We start from the raw sequence: 19,533 nt of genomic DNA, 5'->3' as shown, positions 1-19,533 counted from the left end.
GAGGCCAGGTCATCTGATGCAGCACTCCATCATTCTCCTTCTTGGTCAAATAGTCTTTACACAGCCTGGAGGTGTCTTTTGGGTCATCGTCCTGTTGAAAAAAAAATGATAGTCCCACTAAGCGCAAACCAGATGGCAGGCGTATCGCTGCAGAATGCTGTGGTAGCCATGCTGGTTAAGTGTGCCTTGAATTATAAATAAATCACAGACAGTGTCACCAGCAAAGCACCCCCACACCATAACACCTTCTCCTCCATGCTTTACAGTGGGAACTACACATGCCGAGATCATCCGTTCACCCGCACGGTGTCTCACAAATACACAGCGGTTGGAACCAGAAATCTCCAATTTGGACTCCAGACCAAAGGACACATTTCCACCGGTCTAATGTCCATTGCTTGTGTTTCTTGGCCCAAGCAGGTCTCTTCCTATTATTGGTGTCCTTTAGTAGTGGTTTAATGGCAGCAATTCGACCATGAAGGCCTGATTCACACAGTCCCTTCTGAACAGTTGATGTTGAGATGTGTCTGTTACTTGAACTATGTGAAGCATTTATTTTGGCCGCAATTTCTGAGGCTGGTAACTCTAATGAACTTATCCTCTGCAGCAGAAGTAACTCCGGGTCTTCCATTCCTGTGGCGGTCCTCATGAGAGCCAGTTTCATCATAGCGCTTAATGGTTTTTGCGACTGCACTTGAAGAAACTTTCAAAGTTCTTGAAATGTTCAGTATTGACTGACCTTCATGTCTTAAAGTAATGATGGACTGTCGTTTCTCTTTGCTTATTTGAGCTGTTCTTGCCATAATATGGACTTGGTCTTTTACCAAATAGGGCTGTCTTCTGTATACCCCCACTACCTTGTCACAACACAACTGATTGGCTCAAACACATTAAGAAGGAAAGAAATTCCACAAACTAACTTTTAAGAAGGCACACCTGTTAATTGAAATGCATTCCAGGTGACTACCTCATGAAGCTGGTTGAGAGAATGCCAGGAGTGTGCAAAGCTGTCATCAAGACAAAGGGTGGCTATTTGAAGAATCTCAAATATAAAATATATTTTGATTTGTTTAACCCTTTTTTTGGTTACTACATGATTCCATATGTGTTATTTCATCGTTTTTATGTCTTCACTATTATTCTACAATGTAAAACATTTTACAAAATAAAGGAACACCCTTGAATGAGTAGGTGTGTGCAAACTTTTGACTGGTAGTGTACATATATACAGCGCATTCTGAAAGTATTCAGACCCCTACCCTTTTTCCACATTTTGTTACGTTACAGCCTTATTTTAAAATTCATCAATCAACACAGAATTCCCTATAATGACAAAGCGAAAACAGGTTTTTAGAAGAAAGAAAATTGGCCTGAATGCCAAGTGTCAAGTCTGGAGGAAACCTGGCACCATCCCTATGGTGAAGCATGGTGGTGGCAGCATCATGCTGTGGGGATGTTTTTCAGCAGCAGGGACTGGGAGACTAGTCAGGATCGAGGGAAAGATGATCGGAGCAAAGTACAGAGAGATCCTTGATGATAACCTGCTCCAGAGCTCTCAGGACCTCAGACTGGGGCGAAGGTTCACCTTCCAACAGGACAACAACTCTAAGCACACAGCCAAGACAACACAGGAGTTGCTTCGGGACAAGTCTCTGAATGTCCTTGAGTGACCCAACCAGAGCCCCGATTTGAACCCGATCAAACATTTCTGGAGAGACCTGAAAATAGCTGTGCAGCTACGCTCTCAATCCAACCTGACAGAGCTTGAGAGGATCTGCAGAGAAGAATGGGAGAAACTCCCCAATTACAGGTATGCCAAGCTTGTAGCGTCATACCCAAGAAGACTCAAGGCTGTAATAGCTGCCAAAGGGGCTTCAACAAAGTACTGAGTAAAGGGTCTGAACACTTATGTAAATGTCATATTTCAGTTAAAAAATGTAAATACATTTGCAAAAAATTCTAAAAACCTGTTTTTGCTTTGTCATTATGGGGCATTGTGTGTACATTGATGAGGGGGAAAAAAACAATTTAATAGATTTTAGAATAAGGCTGTAACGTAACATAATGTGGAAAAAGTCAAGGGTTCTGAATACTTTCCGAATGCACTGTTTATGTGCGTATATACAGTTGAAGTCGAAAGTTTACATACACCTTAGCCAAATACATTTAAACTCAGTTTTTCACAATTCCTGACATTTTATCCTAGTAAAAATTCCCTGTCTTAGGTCAGTTAGGATCACCACTTTATTTTAAGAATGTGAAATGTCAGAATAATAGTAGATAGAATGATTTATTTCAGCTTTATTTCTTTCATCACATTCCCAGTGGGTCAGAAGTTTACATACACTCAATTAGTATTTGGTAGCATTGCCTTTAAATTGTTTAACTTGGGTCAAACGTTTCAGGTAGCTTTCCACAAACTTCCCAAAATAAGTTGGGTGAATTTTGGCCCATTCATCCTGACAGAGCTCGTGTAACTGAGTCAGGTTTGTAGGCCTCCTTGCTCGCACACACTTTTTCAGTTCTGCCCACAAATGTGGAAGTATGCTTGGGGTCATTGTCCATTTGGAAGACCCATTTGCGACCAAGCTTTAACTTCCTGACTGATGTCTTGAGATGTTGCTTCAATATATCCACAATTTTCCTTCCTCATGATGCCATCTGTTTTGTGAAGTGCACCAGTCCCTCCTGCAGCAAAGCACCCCCACAGCATGATGCTGCCACCCCCGTGCTTCACGGTTGGGATGGTGTTCTTCGGCTTGCAAGCTTCCCCTTTTTCCTCCAAACATAACGATGGTCATTATGGCCAAACAGTTCTATTTTTGTTTCATCAGACCAGAGGACATTTAGCCAAAAAGTACGATCTTTGTCCCCAAGTGCAGTTGCAAACCGTAGCCTGGCTTTTTTATGGCGGTCTTGGAGCAGTGGCTTCTTCCTTGCTGAGCGGCCTTTCAGGTTATGTCGATATAGGACTCGTCTTACTGTGGATATAGATACTTATGAACCTGTTTCCTCCAGCATCTTCACAAGGTCATTTGCTGTTTTACTGGGATTGATTTGCACCAAAGTACGTTCATCTCTAGGAGTCAGAATGCGTCTCTCTCCTGAGCGGTATGACGGCTGCGTGGTTCCATCGTGTTTATACTTGCGTACTATTGTTTGTACAGATGAACGTGGTACTTTCAGGCGTTTGGAAATTGCTCCCAAGGATGAACCAGGTTGTGGAGGTCTACAAATCTTAGCTGATTTCTTTTGATTTTCCCATGATGTCAAGCAAAGAGGCACTGAGTTTGAAGGTAGGCCTTGAAATACATCCACAGGTACACCTGCAATTGACTCAAATGATGTAAATTAGCCTATCAGAAGCTTCTAAAGCAATGACATCCTTTTCTGGAATTTTCCAAGCTGTTTAAAGGCACAGCCAACTTGGTGTATGTAAACTTATGACCCACTGGAATTGTGATACAGTGAATTATAAGTGAAATAATCTGTCTGTAAACAATTGTTAGAAAAATTACTTGTGTCATCCACAAAGTAGATGTCCTAACCGACTTGCCAAAACTATAGTTTGTTAACAAGAAATTTGTGGAGTGGTTGAAAAACTAGTTTTAATGGCTCTAACCGAAGTGTATGTAAACTTCCGACTTCAACTTTTACTGCAATGGGCTAAATAAGGGTCACACAGAGTGTTTCTTGGTAGTCTTAAACAAATCTACTTTGAAACACAAGTATACACCTCACACACATGGTTATGGACTTTAAAAAAGAAGACACCTGTACCATGTCAGATATAGAGTTGAAATGTATTCATTTTTGAGTTTGCATTACACTTTATATACATCACAGAAGACTGAAATATTTTTAAAAAAACATTTGCCATATTAACACCGGATTTTCAACTGGTTTTTAAAAATAATGTTTATGAATTATGAAAATATTAAAAATATTAATAACATTCCACCCATGAGGCCACTAGAGGGTGATTTGGTCAGTTGACTGCAAGTCTACATGACTAAAACCAGATAGAAAGCATGTCGAAAGATATTGGACCCATATGTATTTTTTTATAAGATAACCTTTGAGAACTAGAAATCACCAAAATAAAAGCTAGACTGTCAGGGAGAATCAAAAATGACAAAAATGATGCATTCAGGAGTAACTCCATTGATTTTCTTATCATGTTTGAGCATAAGAACACAGCATAAGCACTGCAAATTTTTCTCAGCGCCATGGCAAAATGTGTAGAATTGCAGGAAATCAGCTTTAAAGACTAACTTTGCATTTTTTTCATTGAACACCAGATGTTTTAGGCTTAGTTATAGTGAAACACGCCAATTCTGGTCTTCATTTTGACAGTTCGTCTTCTAGTAGTAAAACTAGCTCTTTTTGCCCGTAGCGGTTCAACTCTATCATTGAAATCATTATGTAGAGTCCTCTACGTCATCTCAAGGGATGGGTTCAGTATGAAATATGCTCCCTTAAAGATGTGCTGGGTGGTAACACCTCAAGACTTATTATAAAAGCAGGTGAGAGTGCGCCTTATTTGGCAATGGTCTTGCTAAGTGGAATGGTGCCAATATATTGTGCATGATGCTTCCTTGACTAGACCATTGACATTACACAAAATTCAAAAGGCAGTGATGGTGCTTTCAAGACAACTGGGAACTCTGAAAAAACTAGGTCAAATCATGACGTCAGTGATCTTCAGGTCGGAAAGTCGGAGCTCTAGAAAGATGCCAGAGTTTCTGACTTGGAATTCATAGTTGGATGACCGTTCAAAAGGATTTTTCCCAGTCAGAGCTAGTTTTTTTCAGAGTTCCCAGTTGTCTTGAACGCACTGAAGTTGGAAGTCTGAGATTTCCGAGTTCCCAGTTGTTTTGAAGGCGGCATCAGGCACATTTCTGCATATGCCCAAATTCAACGTTTTTGCTTATCGTTTTCACAAAGAAAAAAAAACATGAAGGCTATGAAGATTAGACAATTATATTCGTAGATCCGTCCGTCGTAACAAGAAATAGATGACACTGGTGGTAATGTCAAATCGTTGTGTTTTCTCCCAACCACTATGACTGATTGGTTGTGCAGTGCGCTATAATAGCTGGCTCATAGTTCAATGGTTGTGAATTCTAATCCCACATGGGGCAGATATCTTTTTTTCCTGCAAATCCTTAATTTACAACATTCATCTCGTTCCCACACATTTCTAATTCTGAAAAGTGAAAGCATACCTGGGAGAGGGTTCACCCTGGTGGTAGTTGTAGGTTTTTATACAGTACCCAAACCCAATCTGTGAGTTAATTTGGTCATTGGAAAAAGAGCTACTGCATAAATATTTCCATGCGGGTTGGATTCAATTAAGCCCCTAATCTTCATTTTCAAGGTGATGATTGCACTTTTATCCCAACAAAATACTGTGAGTCCACATTTCAAAGATATGTTTTGCGTCCAATGGGAGATTCGAACTAACGCAGGAACTCGGTGCCATGCCAAGGTGAGCTAACAGAGCCATACTTGTGAGCGATGCACATAACATTATTATCAGAGCAATTATCAGAGCGTGCCAGTGGACTTCTGGTAAGTAGGCTTCTCAACTGAATGCATTTATTTTCTTTGAAGTGGTTGGGCAAAGGCTGAAATTGGGGTTGAGAGTTACCCTTTAAAACCGCAAAATTCTCTCAGCTCCATGGCAAAATGTGCAGGAAATTAGATTTAAAACAGCTAATGTTGCTCTCCCCTGCCAAGATGGGGGCTCTAAAATGTTATTGCCAAGGTCCCAGACCGAATTCAGCTGCACTGACAGGCCGACCACACCCATTGCCATACCCAACACCTAAGACCCTTTTTGATCCAGAAAAAATCATGGTTTACATACTACAAATTCAATTTTCCTTCATTTTTTATTAACAGTGACGAGCAACTTTGATGGGGGTGGGGGCCACAAAAAAACTGAAATCATGAGGGGCCGCAGTTGCCCGTGGGCCTGCGTGCCCACATCCATGTTTTACAGCGAATTTCCTGCAATTCTACACATTTTGCTATAGAGTGGAAAGAAATGTTTGCAGTTTTTAATATGATATCTGAGTGAGACTGACTAACAAAATCAATGTGGACCCCCCCGGCCGGTAATTCGACCATGATAACAAGTTCTAAATAGCTGGCCGCTAAACTAGTTTAGCAATCTAAAAAATTTACGCTGACATGGGCTGATTGACTGACTATCAGTGACTGACAAAACAAGAGAAAAACTGCTGATGCACAAACAAATTTCAAAATTGCACCTTGTGGTGGCTAAAAATAAATATCTCTCATGGTGGCTAAAAATAGGTATCTGAAATAAAATAAAATGTGTGTAACATCAGTTCAAACATGACCAAAATTAGTGGGTTGTACACCAGCTTGACACTACATTTTACCAACACCGTCTGTGTACATTTTGACTATATGATTGAGTTCAGGTTCAAGACAAATGTGCAGTTTTTGTTTTGCTATAAACATAAATAGATTACACTTCTCATCAGCACAGATTTTTCTTGAATATTGATGAAACGTGTTGAAATTTGACAAAATAAGCAGGGTAAACTATGTTTCCAAAAGCATCCTTATATTTGCTTTTACAGAGCCTTCAGAAAGTATTCACACCCCTTGACTTTTTCCACATTTTGTTGTGTTACAGCCTGAATTTAAAATGGATTAAATTTAGATTTTTTGTTACTGGCCTACACACCAAATGTACAAATGTATTAAAAATGAAAAGCTGAAATGTCTTGAGTCAATAAGTATTCAACTCCTTTGTCATGGCAAACCTAAATAAGTTCAGAAGTAAACATGTGCTTAACAAGTCACACAATAAGTTGCATGGACTCACTCTGTGAAAAATAATAGTGTTTAACATGATTTTTGAATCACTACCTCATCTCTGTACCCCACACATACAATTATCTGTAAGGTCCCTCAGTCGAGCAGTGAATTTCAAACACAGATTCAACTACAAAGACCAGGGAAGTTTTCCAATTCCTCGCAAAGAAGGGCACCTATTGGTAGATAAGCAGACATTGAATATCCCTTTGAGCATGGTGAAGTTATTAATTACACTTTGGATGGTGTATCAATACAACCAGTCACTACAAAAATACAGGCGTCCTTCCTAACTCAGTTGCCGGAGAGGAAGGAAACCGCTCAGGGATTTTACCAATGGTGACAGAGTTTAATGGCTGTGATAGGAGAAAACTGAGGATGGATCAACAACATTGTAGTTACTCCACAATACTAACCTAATTGACAGAGTGAAAAGAAGGAAGCCTGTACAGAATACATTTTTTTCCAAAACATGCATCCTGTTTGCAACAAGCCACTAAAGTAATACTGCAAAAAAATGTGGCAAAGCAATTCACTTTTAGTCATGAATACATTTTACATTTACATTTTAGTCATTTAGCAGACGCTCTTATCCAGAGCGACTTACAGTTAGTGACTGCATACATTTTTATTTTCATACTGGTCCCCCATGGGAAACAAACCCACAACCCTGGCGTTGCAAACGCCATGCTCTACCAACTGAGCTAAACGGGAATACAAAGTCTTATTTTTGGGCCAATACCAATACAACACATTACTGAGTACCATTCTCCATATTTTCAAGCATAGTGCTGGCGTCATCATGTTATGTATGCTTGTAATCGTTAAGGACTGGGGGAGTTTTTCAGGAAAAAAATTAATGGAATAGAGCTAAGCACAGGCAAAATCCTAGAGGAAAATCTGGTTCAGTCTGCCTTCCAACAGACACTGGGAGATGAATTCACCTTTCAGCAGGACATTAACCTACAGCTGTTTTTTACCAAGAAGACAGTGAATGTTCCTGCCGAGTTACAGTTTTGACTTAAATCTACTTGAAAATCTATGGCAAGACCTGAAAATGGTTGTCTAGCAATGATCAGCAACCAATTTGACAGAGCTTGAAGAATTTTGAATAGAATAGAAGTATTGACTCAGGGGTGTGAATGGTTATGTAAATTAGATATTTATGTATTTCATTTAAAATAAATTAGCAAAAATGTTATTTTTAAAAACGTTTTCATTATGGGTGATTGTTTGTAGATGGGTGAGAGAAAAAAAAATGATTTACTCCATTTTATATTCAGGCTGTAACACAACAAATTGTGGAAAAAGTCAAGGGGTATGAATTCTTTCTGTAGTGAGTATTGCAACGGAGGACAGATGATTTTTACGCGTTACATGCTTCAGCACTCGGCGGTCCTGTTCTGTAAGACCTTGTGTGGTCTACCACTTTGCGGCTGAGCCGTTGTTCCTTCTAGACCTTTCCACTTCACAATAACAGCACTTACAGTTGACCGGGGCAGCTCTAGCAGGGCATAAACTTGACGAACTGACTTATTGGAAAGGTGGCATCCTATGACGGTGCCACGTTGAAAGTCAATGAGCTCTTCAGTAAGGCCATTCTACTGCTAATGTTTGTCTATGGAGATTGCATGGCTGTGTGTTTGATTTTATACACCTGTCAGCAACGGGTGTGGCTGAAATAGCCGAAGCCACTTATTTGAAGGGGTGTCCACATACTTTTGTATATATAGTGTACGTGAATGTGTTTTGCTGATTGTGCACTGATTATGCCTATGCAACAAGCCAATAGTCCCTGCCATGTTTTAGATCATGTGTGTTCGAATTTTTATTTTTTATTTTGTTATAGTTTAACGATCTAAGGATAAAATATATATATTTTTCAGACATAATTATTTTATTCCCTATCTTATTAAAGTAATTCCATTATATTTTTTACATTGTGAAAATAACCAATAAGCACATTTCCAACAATGGATTAAAGTTTAGGCTCAATAAATGTTGGCTGACTCTTGGCACTTGATAAAAGGGCAAAACTTATCCTTGACAGGTTGCCCCTCATTAAAGCGGGCTCTGCAGCAGTTACCGGTTAGCAACGAGTGAACCTTTACCTTGTATTCTACATAGGCCTACTGAGCCAAACTGTTATATGTAGGTTCATATCTAATGATAGAATTAGTGCACGCATGTAAACATCACTGTCAAGTTGCGCCCCTTTAGTTCCTTTTTTTCTTCACACTTGCCGCGAGAGATGACAGAGGGACGTTCTGGGCTATTTTATTGTTCCTGATACTATCATGTTGACAACATAATTAATAGAATGACAAAAGATAGGTAAATCAATAGAAAACAGTAAGTGATTGTATGCCATTCAAAAACTAGACCTTACACATGCGATTAAGTGTCACCTTGATGTGCAAGAAAGGCTTTGCTAGTGCTTGAGTTGCTTTCATACTTTAACTGGCGCCAAGGTGAGATTTACAGACACTGACATTCAAATAGCTGTCAAACTGCTGAGATGTGATTAAGAAACTGTTTTGCATAGGGGGCAGTTAATTCACCAGGATCAGATATTTATATCGTTCATTCGATTGAGTTAGAATTGGCCGTTCTGATGGGAATTTGATCCTTTATAATAAACCAAGGAGGCCTACAGGTCTACCCTATCTGGAAAATATTTCCATTAGTGAATATTACAGTTATAACGTTTATTATTGATGGTTAATTATGGTCTATTGTTGATTATAAAATACTGGATAACGAACCATAAGCTAGTGTGCAACATGGTTGAAAACGCATGTGTCATTCTATATTATTGTGTTAGTCCAATTAAGATCAACAATCCACCTGCCATGTTGTCCATGTCTATACGCTTTTTAAATAGCCCATGGCTGAGGTTTATAAATTGACCGTCAACGTTTTTAATTCAATGAAGTCTTTACATTGATTATGCCAGTATTTGGCCAATTTCCATTGTAGGCATGTGTTGTCAACATAAAAAAACAAATAACCTATCTCTCTGCATCTACTCAAATGAGAGTGAAATAGAAATAGCCCTAGGCCTAGTACTACTTGTGTTTGGTATCTGATCCTTTGGAGTTAGCGGGCTATAAGCCTATTGTCACCAAGTGACCGCTCAAACCCCAAAATACTGCTTGTCTCAGGGCCCATGCACCAACTTCATTAGGTGTCTATTATGAATGCTTCTAAAATGTTGTGCTGTTTTGTGGATCAAACAGTTTTGGTAGCCTAATCTAAATCAATCATATAAAGAATGGCCAATTACGTATACTTCTAGACCACCTAATTGATTTGCTTTGATTTATATTGCAAAAAAATGTTTTATTAAAAGTATGTGATTAATCAATGTTATTTCCACTATGAGTTTATAGAACTAAACGTCTTCTGCAAAAATAGTTCTAAATGCCATTAGGTTATATTTTAATTATTCAGTAATGTCATTCTGGACCTTCTGTTTCAAAATCAGTTATTTATTAGGTTACCTAAATTGAGCGGCGCACTGTGCGCAAATTATTGTTTATCAAATCGTTTGAGTGACATTATATTAGTGGCTGAAGGAGTGCATTCACAAAACATATGTTAATTAACTTCATGAGTCTTTCCCGCACGCTCGAGTGACATCGTAGGTATTCAAGACCAATCAGAGCGCGCGCTGATGGAAGGCAGTGGGGTTTGAGGCACACCGGATCTACATGGGTGTCTGGAGGATATTGTGAGGTTTACCAATGATGTAAAGAAGGATTGCCTTTTATTTCGTTATTTTTGTTTTGTTTCACAGAGCTCTGTATATACATTTTATTCGCTTGGAGTACCTTTTTTATACAGGCAATGTTATTGACTTGATGGTGGATCCAGTTAAACTTTTCCTCGCTATCCGACATTGCTCAATGCATCCTTTTTTAGACCGACGATTTTATGGACTTCTGTATTAGCTAATGATGTCTATGGGTTTCATGCCTGATAGTTTGAATGCTTCAGACCCCTCCAAATCGGCCTTTTTCGAGTTTGGGCACGGGCACCCTGCGCACCAGCAACATTCCCAAGGACTCTCTCACATCTACCCTGTTAATGGCTTACAATCTGCCGGACACTCTCAACACTGTCTTCCCTTCTCCCGCAGCGCTTCCTCCTATGGCCGCTCCCTGGGCTACGCCTACCCCAGAGCGGTGAACACTCATCAACCAAGTGCCTACATGTCCTACCAGCACAACAATCACAGTTTGGCGCACTCCAGATTAGAGGAGACAGGTACGTGTAATATCAATATCTGGCTGTTCCTCACAGCTCTAAGCCTATCATACTATTTTTTTAAAGTGTGCAATGGGCAAATTGAGCATAAAAGGAGTATGGATTGTATGGAACTGTGCTTTAAAATGTAGGCCTATTGCAATTGTAGGCTATATATTATCAGATGTAGGCTGCATTATCAGACAGTTCTTTGTAGGCTACGGTGGGCCTATACCTCAGATGTACATGCATAATAGCTGTGAGTCTGTACATCTTTGTTGATTTTAAAAAATGACAAAAGATTGTCCTAATCAAATTTGGGCTTAAAGGCAATACATTCAAAAGCAATTTACAGTCAGTGCTACGGTAATCAAAATGTTTTCCAACTTGGAATGCATGTCAGGCATTTTGGGGTTATCTTTACTACTCATGTTCCATAATGAACACAGATGGTGTCATTCACTTTATTAACCATAATTTTCTGTGGGTTAGCGCGATTATGCAAGAGTACCTCAGAAACAGTCGTTTACTCCAATTATTAGTCCAGATTAACAAAACAATTCCAGAAAATAAGAACCATGTCATCCATGCACAGCACTATGGGTGTGTCTATTTATTGTGGCATTTTCATAGGAGATAGCCTGACATTTGGACATGCAGCCTGAATTCCAGGCCGTGAATTTCAAGTAGCCTAGAACTCTCAAGATGAATAAGTGCAGCGCATAGGCTTTGAACAAAAGAAGAATAGCCTATATTATGAAATTGAATCGGTCTGAAACCACATACCTGTTGTGCAGGTGGGCTTTTATATCTTACATAGATACTAGGCCTTCTCGTGAATTTGTTTCGTAGGCTATAGGCAATGGGTTTTGCTTGCATTTAAAATGGACCATTTCAGACTAGACTATATAAACAATTAACTTCAGAGTCCCTGGGATATAAAATCCGTCTTCCTCACTTGAGTCCTCATGATATGTTTGAAATAGCCTATGATCTAATTTTACGATAATACGAGTTGCCTATCCAAGTTCAAGCATGCGATATCAACTCTCATGTAGGCCTAAATCGTATATTATCTTCTGCCCTGATGTAAAGTGGAAAGTTGTAAATCAAAGTGAATGTAGGCTACGACAGATTAGGCTACACCAGATTAGGCTACTGTTCAGCGCAGTTTGATTGAAATTCTCTATTCTATCCACAGACCATGATAAGTCTACAGTGATTGAGAACGGGGAAATTCGTCTGAATGGTAAAGGAAAGAAAATACGTAAACCTCGGACCATCTACTCCAGTCTTCAACTACAGGCGCTTCAGCAGAGGTTTCAGCAGACCCAGTACCTGGCCTTACCCGAGCGCGCGGATTTGGCAGCAAAATTAGGGCTGACCCAAACACAGGTGGGCTAAATTAAATTGGACATAATAGCCATCAACAGTAGGAAATGTGATTTTAAAACTATATCTGATTTCAAACTATATCTAATTACCAAATTATAGTAAATTATTTGCGCAGTGTTTTATTTCTGTGTTATATAGTCAGCCTAATTTACATTAGATTAAGTAGGCCTAAGAAACCAAATAGTTTATAACAATTCGAGTGGAGTGCAGACAAGTTACATAGGTACAAAACACCTCATTAATGGTTTTAAATATACATTGTATTTATTTCACTTTTTCCCTATTAATTTCAATCTTGTAATATCAAATTAGGTCAAATTTGCTTCAAGTATAATTAAAGATCCAAAGGCCTCACATACCTTACTGCGAGACTGGACTATTTGTGAATTTGTGCACAGATCAAATTACTAGTCTTGTTGACAGAAGTGACAGAGAATTAAATATTATGCAAAGCTGTTTGTGGTTGATTGAAGAAAAACACAAAACAACCTTCCCCCTTGGTTGTATGGGGAGGGTTTACATAGATCACAGATCTGTGGGTATTATTGTGGCTTTCTGCACTGCTCAAGACCAAATGAAAAGGCTAATTGAGAGCTTTGTTAAGTCAATTTCTTAATGCAGCTTTATTCTCAGTCTTATTGTCCATTGTGGCTAAAACATTCTCTGAGAGCTCTCTGTGACTTAAAGCAAACATAGCTCAATTGCAATATTGCAAGTACAAATTGGACAGAAATACATGCTGCCACTCTAATGTATGGGCCTATGTGTTGTCTTTATAAACAACAGTGCCTAATTACCAACAATCTTTTGGTCAAAGTAATGTTAAAGCAGACTTATACATTACCGCAGAAATGGGCATAGAACAATACAATGAAGGCTGTGGGCACAGGCACGCACACACACACACACACACACACACACACACACACACACACACACACACACACACACACACACACACACACACACACACACACACACACACACACACACAGTTTACAGATTATAACTGGAAAAAAATTGGACAAGTAGGCCATCCTAAGTCTTTGTTGGCATTATTCATTTATGTCAGGTAAAATTATGAAATCTAAGGGTGAAATAGAGATTATGGCAACAATTTCCCTTGGATCTGTAAACATAATGGAAAGCACTTAAACAGGTGGTGAGCATAATGTTTGGGGCTAACATCTCACCATGCACATCTGTCTTTTATGGAATACATTTTCAAGCCTTTAAACATTGTTTTTCTCAATATAGTTTAGTTATATTGTATATGCAGCACTTCTATTCAAGATCTAAAATCAATAACATTAATATGTTTTTAAATGATAGGCAATCCCTGGTTAACTGAGTTAAATTGTCATTTAAAACACTCCCTGGCAAAATCTCTGAAGCACACCATCCTATCTGAGTCTGATTTGGCTTTGTGTCCTGTTGCAATGTATGAGAACGGTTTGACCATCCTATCTGAGTCTGATTTGGCTTTGTGTCCTGTTGCAATGTATGAGAACGGTTTGACCATGACCACGTCGGGCTCTGTGGCTTTTTATGAATATTTTATTCAGTCCTAAAATCGATCAGAATAGCATCTTGTTCTGACTAAGCAGAATACATCATACATAGAAATGTATCTGACTTCCCTCCTTGTTTACAGTGTTATATTCAAGCTCGCCGGGGCTATTTTCTTTTACCATATTTTTAGCATGGGATTGTTGTTGTCAGACTCATGCATCATTGGCCTCATAAAATGTTGAACAATGGGGGAACTAGCATTTAATGAACTAGTGAAGTGTCGCTCATCCATTTTGCTTAATTGCAAAAGGCCTAATGGTTCTGGATCCATGCACTGACTGGCAAAGTCAAAGAAATGTGTTAAAATTACAAGAAGTTTAAGAACGAATGCCATTTTCCGGGCCATTTTCCTTTAAACGTATAAAATTGTCCCAATTTTCAATGTAATTTCGAAATTATAAATGTGAATATGACAAGCCATTACGAGCTTGCAAGCCATTACGAATGTAAATCATTTCTATTGTGTGGGAGATAATTGTTTAATGATTGTGGTGGTGGTGGAGAGAGGAATGTGATAGCATACTCTGTAATGTGTTGCTTTCCCCTCACATTTTCCCTTTCTAAACATCTATTTTATCTTTTTAGATTAAAATATGGTTTCAAAACAAGCGCTCAAAATATAAGAAGATAATGAAGCATGGCAGCGGACCTGAGGGGGAACATCTCCACAGTACGTCTATTTCTCCCTGTTCACCCGGGATGCCCCAACATTGGGAGGTGTCAATGGCAAACAAAGGGACCCCTATGCACCCCAACAATTACATGAACAATTTTGGTCACTGGTACCCAAACCATCTCCAGGATCCTATGTCCAGACCTCAAATGATGTGAGCGGACCATCTCAACACACTGCAGGGTGCTGTAAAACTCACCCGGCCATTTCAAACTTTTCAAGGGCCTTAAGGCTATAGCTGCCTACCCCACACCCGAACGCGTTTCATCTAGCTTATCAAGTTTGAATTGTGTGTAAACGTGTGTTAAATGTAAATTGTGTATTTTTTCTTTCATTGCAATGTAGCCTATGTTTTTGGATGACGATTTGTATGTATGGTTAGCCTATGTCTTGTGTCCACTTTACGCAATGTTCTTTAGTTTGGAACGGCTTTGGTGATAATTGTGCTGGCAGGTGGCAACATGCTTATGGTTTGATTCCAGCAAGGTACATGCACCTGAATATGTGTGTCAATTCGTTATGACCGTTTTATTGATGTGATTAACAGGAGTGTCCCAGACAGTTCATGTTTGGATAGCCTCGTCTCAGCAATTATGAATTTATTGTGCAAATACATGTCAGAATTGTTTGATATAATCTGATGGATTTCAGCATCAATTATTGTGAAGGTGTCAATAGTTTTTGATAATTTTAAAGTGATTTGTTTGACATACAGTGCCTTCAGAAAGTATTCACACCCCTTTACTTTTTCCACATTTTGTTGTGTTACAGCCTGAATTTAAAATGGATTAAATTGGGATTTTTTGTAACTGGCCTACACACAATACCCCATAATGTCAAAGTGGAATTTTGTTTGTAGAAACATTCAGAAATTAATTAAACATTTAAAGCTGAAATGGCTTGACTCAATAAGTATTCAACTCCTTTGTTATGGTAAGCCTAAATAAGTTCAGGAGTAAAAATGTGCATAACAAATTGCATAATAAGTTGCAGGGACACATTCTGTGCTAAATAATAGTGGTTAACATGATTTATGAATAACTACCCCATCTCTGTACCCCAAACATACAATTATCTGTAAGGTCCCTTAATCGAGTAGTGAATTTCAAGCACAGATTCAACCACAAAGACCAGGGAGGTTATTCAATGCCTCGCAAAGAAGGACACCTATTGGTAGATTGGCAAACAAATAAATAATCAGACGCTAAATATCAATTTGAGCATGTTGAAGTTATTAATTAGGCTTTGGATGGTGTATCAATACACCCACTCACTACAAAGATACAGGCGTCCTTCCTAACTCAGTTGCCAGAGAGGAAGGAAACCGCTCAGGGATTTCACCATGAGGCCAATGGTGACTTTAAAGCAGTTACAGAGTTTAATGGCTGTGATAGAAAATAACATTGTAGTTACTCCATAATACTAACCTAACTGACAGAGTGAAAAGAAGGAAGTTTGTACAGAATAAAAATATTCCAAAACATGCATCCTGTTTGCAATAAGGCACTAAAGTAAAACTGCAACAAAAAAATGTGGCAAAGAAATTAACTTTATGTCCTAAGTACCTCTCTTCATATTTTCAAGAATGGTGATGGCTGCATCATGTTATGGGTATGCTTGTCATCGGCAAGGTCTAGGGAGGTTTTTTTAAATATAAAATTAAATGTAATAGAGCTAAGCACAGGCAAAATCCTAGATGAAAACCTGGTTCAGTCAGCTTACCAACAGACTGGGAGACAAATTCACCTTTCAGCAGGTCAATAACCTAAAATATACACTGGAGTTGCTTACCAAAACAACATTGAATGTTCCTGAGTGGCTTTGTTACAGTTTTGACTTAAATCGGCTTGAAAATCTATGGCTGTCTAGCAATGGTCAACAACCAACTTGACAGAGCTTGAAGAATTTTTAAAAGGATAATGTGCAAATATGGTGCAATCCAGGTGTGCAAAGCTCCTAGAGATTTACCCAGAAAGACTCACAGCTTTAATCACTGCCAAAAGTGATTATACGATGTATTGACTCAGGGGTGTCAATACTTAGGCCTATGTGAATTAGATATTTCTGTGTTTAATTTTCAATACATGTTCAATAATGTCTAAAAACATGTTTTCACTTTGTCATTATAGGGTATTGTGTGTAGATGGGTGGGATTTTTTGAATTCAGGCTGTAATACAACAAAATGTGGAATAAATCAAGGGGTATGAATACTTTCTGCATGGTGAAAATATGATAATGCAAACCTGTATGAAAATGTCATTTAATCAATGCATGAAATGCGTTAGTAGGCCTATAATCACTTATTTCAATTAAAATACATCAACCGCAAGCCAAGGTGGGGTAATACTGTATTTAATAGTTTACACTATTAAGTCAAAAGAAACCCTTTTGCCGTAACATTGTATTCGCAATGCCGTGACCCGGATTCGAACCGAGGTTGCTGCGGCCACAACGCAGAGCACTAAACACTATAAGATCACGGCGAGCTACTAGAGGTGGATCCTAGTTGAGAGATACTGGGAATTTAACTCGAGCCTGCAGTGACGTCGACACGCATGCAAATATCGGCAGCTGTTCGAGTCTAAGTTCAAATGATTCTGTCTTGATATTCTATTGTCTTCATAGTAGCATATCATTCTTAACACTATAGTAGGCATATATGCTATACAGTCTACCATCCTATATGCTATATATAGCCTATGCTGTATGGCCTACCAGTGAAGCATTCTTCTAGAGCAATTGTAATTTAGTTTAAAGGCCTGTGACAGTGAGTGATAGTCAGATTTCCAAACAATTCATATGCAGGTGAGGTCTATGATTAAACAAGTATGTTTACGCGCGTGGGTAGGCCTATGATAGGCCTATCTCGTCATTAAAGATATAGGGATTCTTTCAGATTAGTTAAACCTACAATATTGGAACCCATCATTGTTCAGAATATTGCATTTCGTTAGATTTGTATTTTATTGACATTATGAATATGACAAGATCCGTGCTATTGATCTTAAATCTGAATTGCAAAATGACTTCTATCAACAATTCGAATCTATACTCTTAGAAAAAAAGAACCCAAAACGGTTCTATTGCTTGCTTCATATATTATGGCACCCCTAAAGGTTCTATATAGAACCCTTTGTAGGGTTCTTTGATCAGAACTATATATATAAGGTTCTATATAGAACCCTTGAGATCCATATAGGGTTCTATATGGAATCAATTTAGGTCCTATATAGAACCTTAAGGGGTGCTATATATGAAGCAAGCATATAACCTTTTTGGTTCTATCCAAACAATCAAATATTCGTTTTGAAACATCAAACATTTGTATTTGTGTTGCTTATTAATGTACAGAGTATGCTTGTTTTGCTTGCACGGAATTCCAATTGCGAGCTATCCCATCTCGATAGGCCTACAACTAAGGAGGTCAAAGCCCTACTCTCAGAATATTTGGACGAGTGAGAAATCGTCGGTGCTTCGTTTAATGGGCCCACCTATTAAGGTAATTTCGACAGTGTTTGTTGAATAAAGCTTTTATTCGTGCGGGATAAAGCTAGTCAAAGTCTACTAAATATCCCTCCTCATAAGTGGAAGAAAGGACGAATGTCCATGAGAGGAGAAATAGTCCTATTGGGGGGACATGGAACAGGTGTTCGGCTATACCAGCAGGTTTAGTGCTAACATGTCACATTATATGTTTTTTTCATTGTTTATGACTAGCCATTACATAGTTATGACACCGGTAAATAAAGCTTTTCCAATAAGGAGTCGACATTTTCGTGTAGCAGCCTATTAGAAAACACAATTAAAGCATGTTCATTTAATTGCAATGGACGAGGAATATTTTACTGAATATTTTCAACGTGGAATTTTAAGAGCACACTTTCTGTTTTGCATTTTGCAAGGGACGTATAAAGGAAGGATATGAGGTTTTCATTCAATTTTTCATTCACTTTTTTTTTTGCGTTGTTTGCCTTTTTCAAGACGTGAGTAGAAGGGAGCGAGCGGGCATTGACACATTTCTAACGGTATTTCCCCACCTCTCCCTCTCTTTAAGTAAATCCAGGAATAAAACTGTCTGTTGTCATAATAAAATGATAAATGAGTGCATTATTCGATCACGAAGCAGTTTCTGATTAATAGTACTTCCTACTGATTTGCACATTCTGGCGTTTAAACTATTTAAATATCGTGAACAAGCTATTTATATTACCTTGAACAGTATCCATTGGAGCGAGCTGATGTTAATTCAGTATGGTGCAAGTTGCTTTGTAGTGAGCTTGCTTAATGACATCTAATGCATGCGTTTTAGATGAAAACGTGTCTTGGCAAAAATATGTCAGTTATGTAAAATCCATTATGAACATTTGCATTTTTGCCATAAGGAATTCGTTTTAGACTTTACTTGTAGGCGAAATATCAAATTATTTTACTTGAATTAACAATTAAATTCAGAGTTGTTTTTGTTATAAATCATTTAAAGAATATCATATGGTCGTTGTATTTGAGCGTTTTTGGTAGTCAGACGACACCATTTTGTATACATCTGGCCCTTCATTGGACACTGTGTTAACAAACCTCCAAACGAGCTTCAATGGCATACAACACTCCTGTGGCCTCCAACTGCTCTTAAACGCTAGTAAAACTAAATGCATGCTCTTCAATCGAAAGCTGCTTGCACCCGCCTTGCACTGACTTAGAATATGTGGACAACTACAAATACCTAGGTGTCTGGTTAGACCGTAAACTCTCCTTCCAGACTCACATTAAGCATCTCCAATCCAAAGTTAAA

General features: G+C 38.5%; 1 protein-coding gene across 1 annotated transcript; it reads left to right on the top strand.

Annotated features, from left to right (window-relative positions):
* Window positions 1-10,811: 10,811 nt before the first annotated feature.
* Window positions 10,812-18,844, top strand: LOC311101020 (homeobox protein Dlx4b-like; the record flags this gene model as incomplete). The annotated part of the gene is made up of 3 exons (XM_084142028.1): window positions 10,812-11,124; window positions 12,305-12,498; window positions 14,656-18,844. 3 exons carry the CDS (start codon window positions 10,812-10,814, stop codon window positions 14,899-14,901), a joined length of 753 nt encoding a protein of 250 aa, XP_083998154.1. The 3' UTR covers window positions 14,902-18,844.
* Between the last annotated feature and the right edge of the window lie 689 nt (window positions 18,845-19,533).

The sequence above is a fragment of the Coregonus lavaretus genome (genome assembly GCF_964263955.1).
Source record: "Coregonus lavaretus genome assembly, chromosome: 25".
Classification (NCBI taxonomy): domain Eukaryota; kingdom Metazoa; phylum Chordata; class Actinopteri; order Salmoniformes; family Salmonidae; genus Coregonus; species Coregonus lavaretus.
This window is presented reverse-complemented; position numbering and strand designations above follow the sequence as displayed.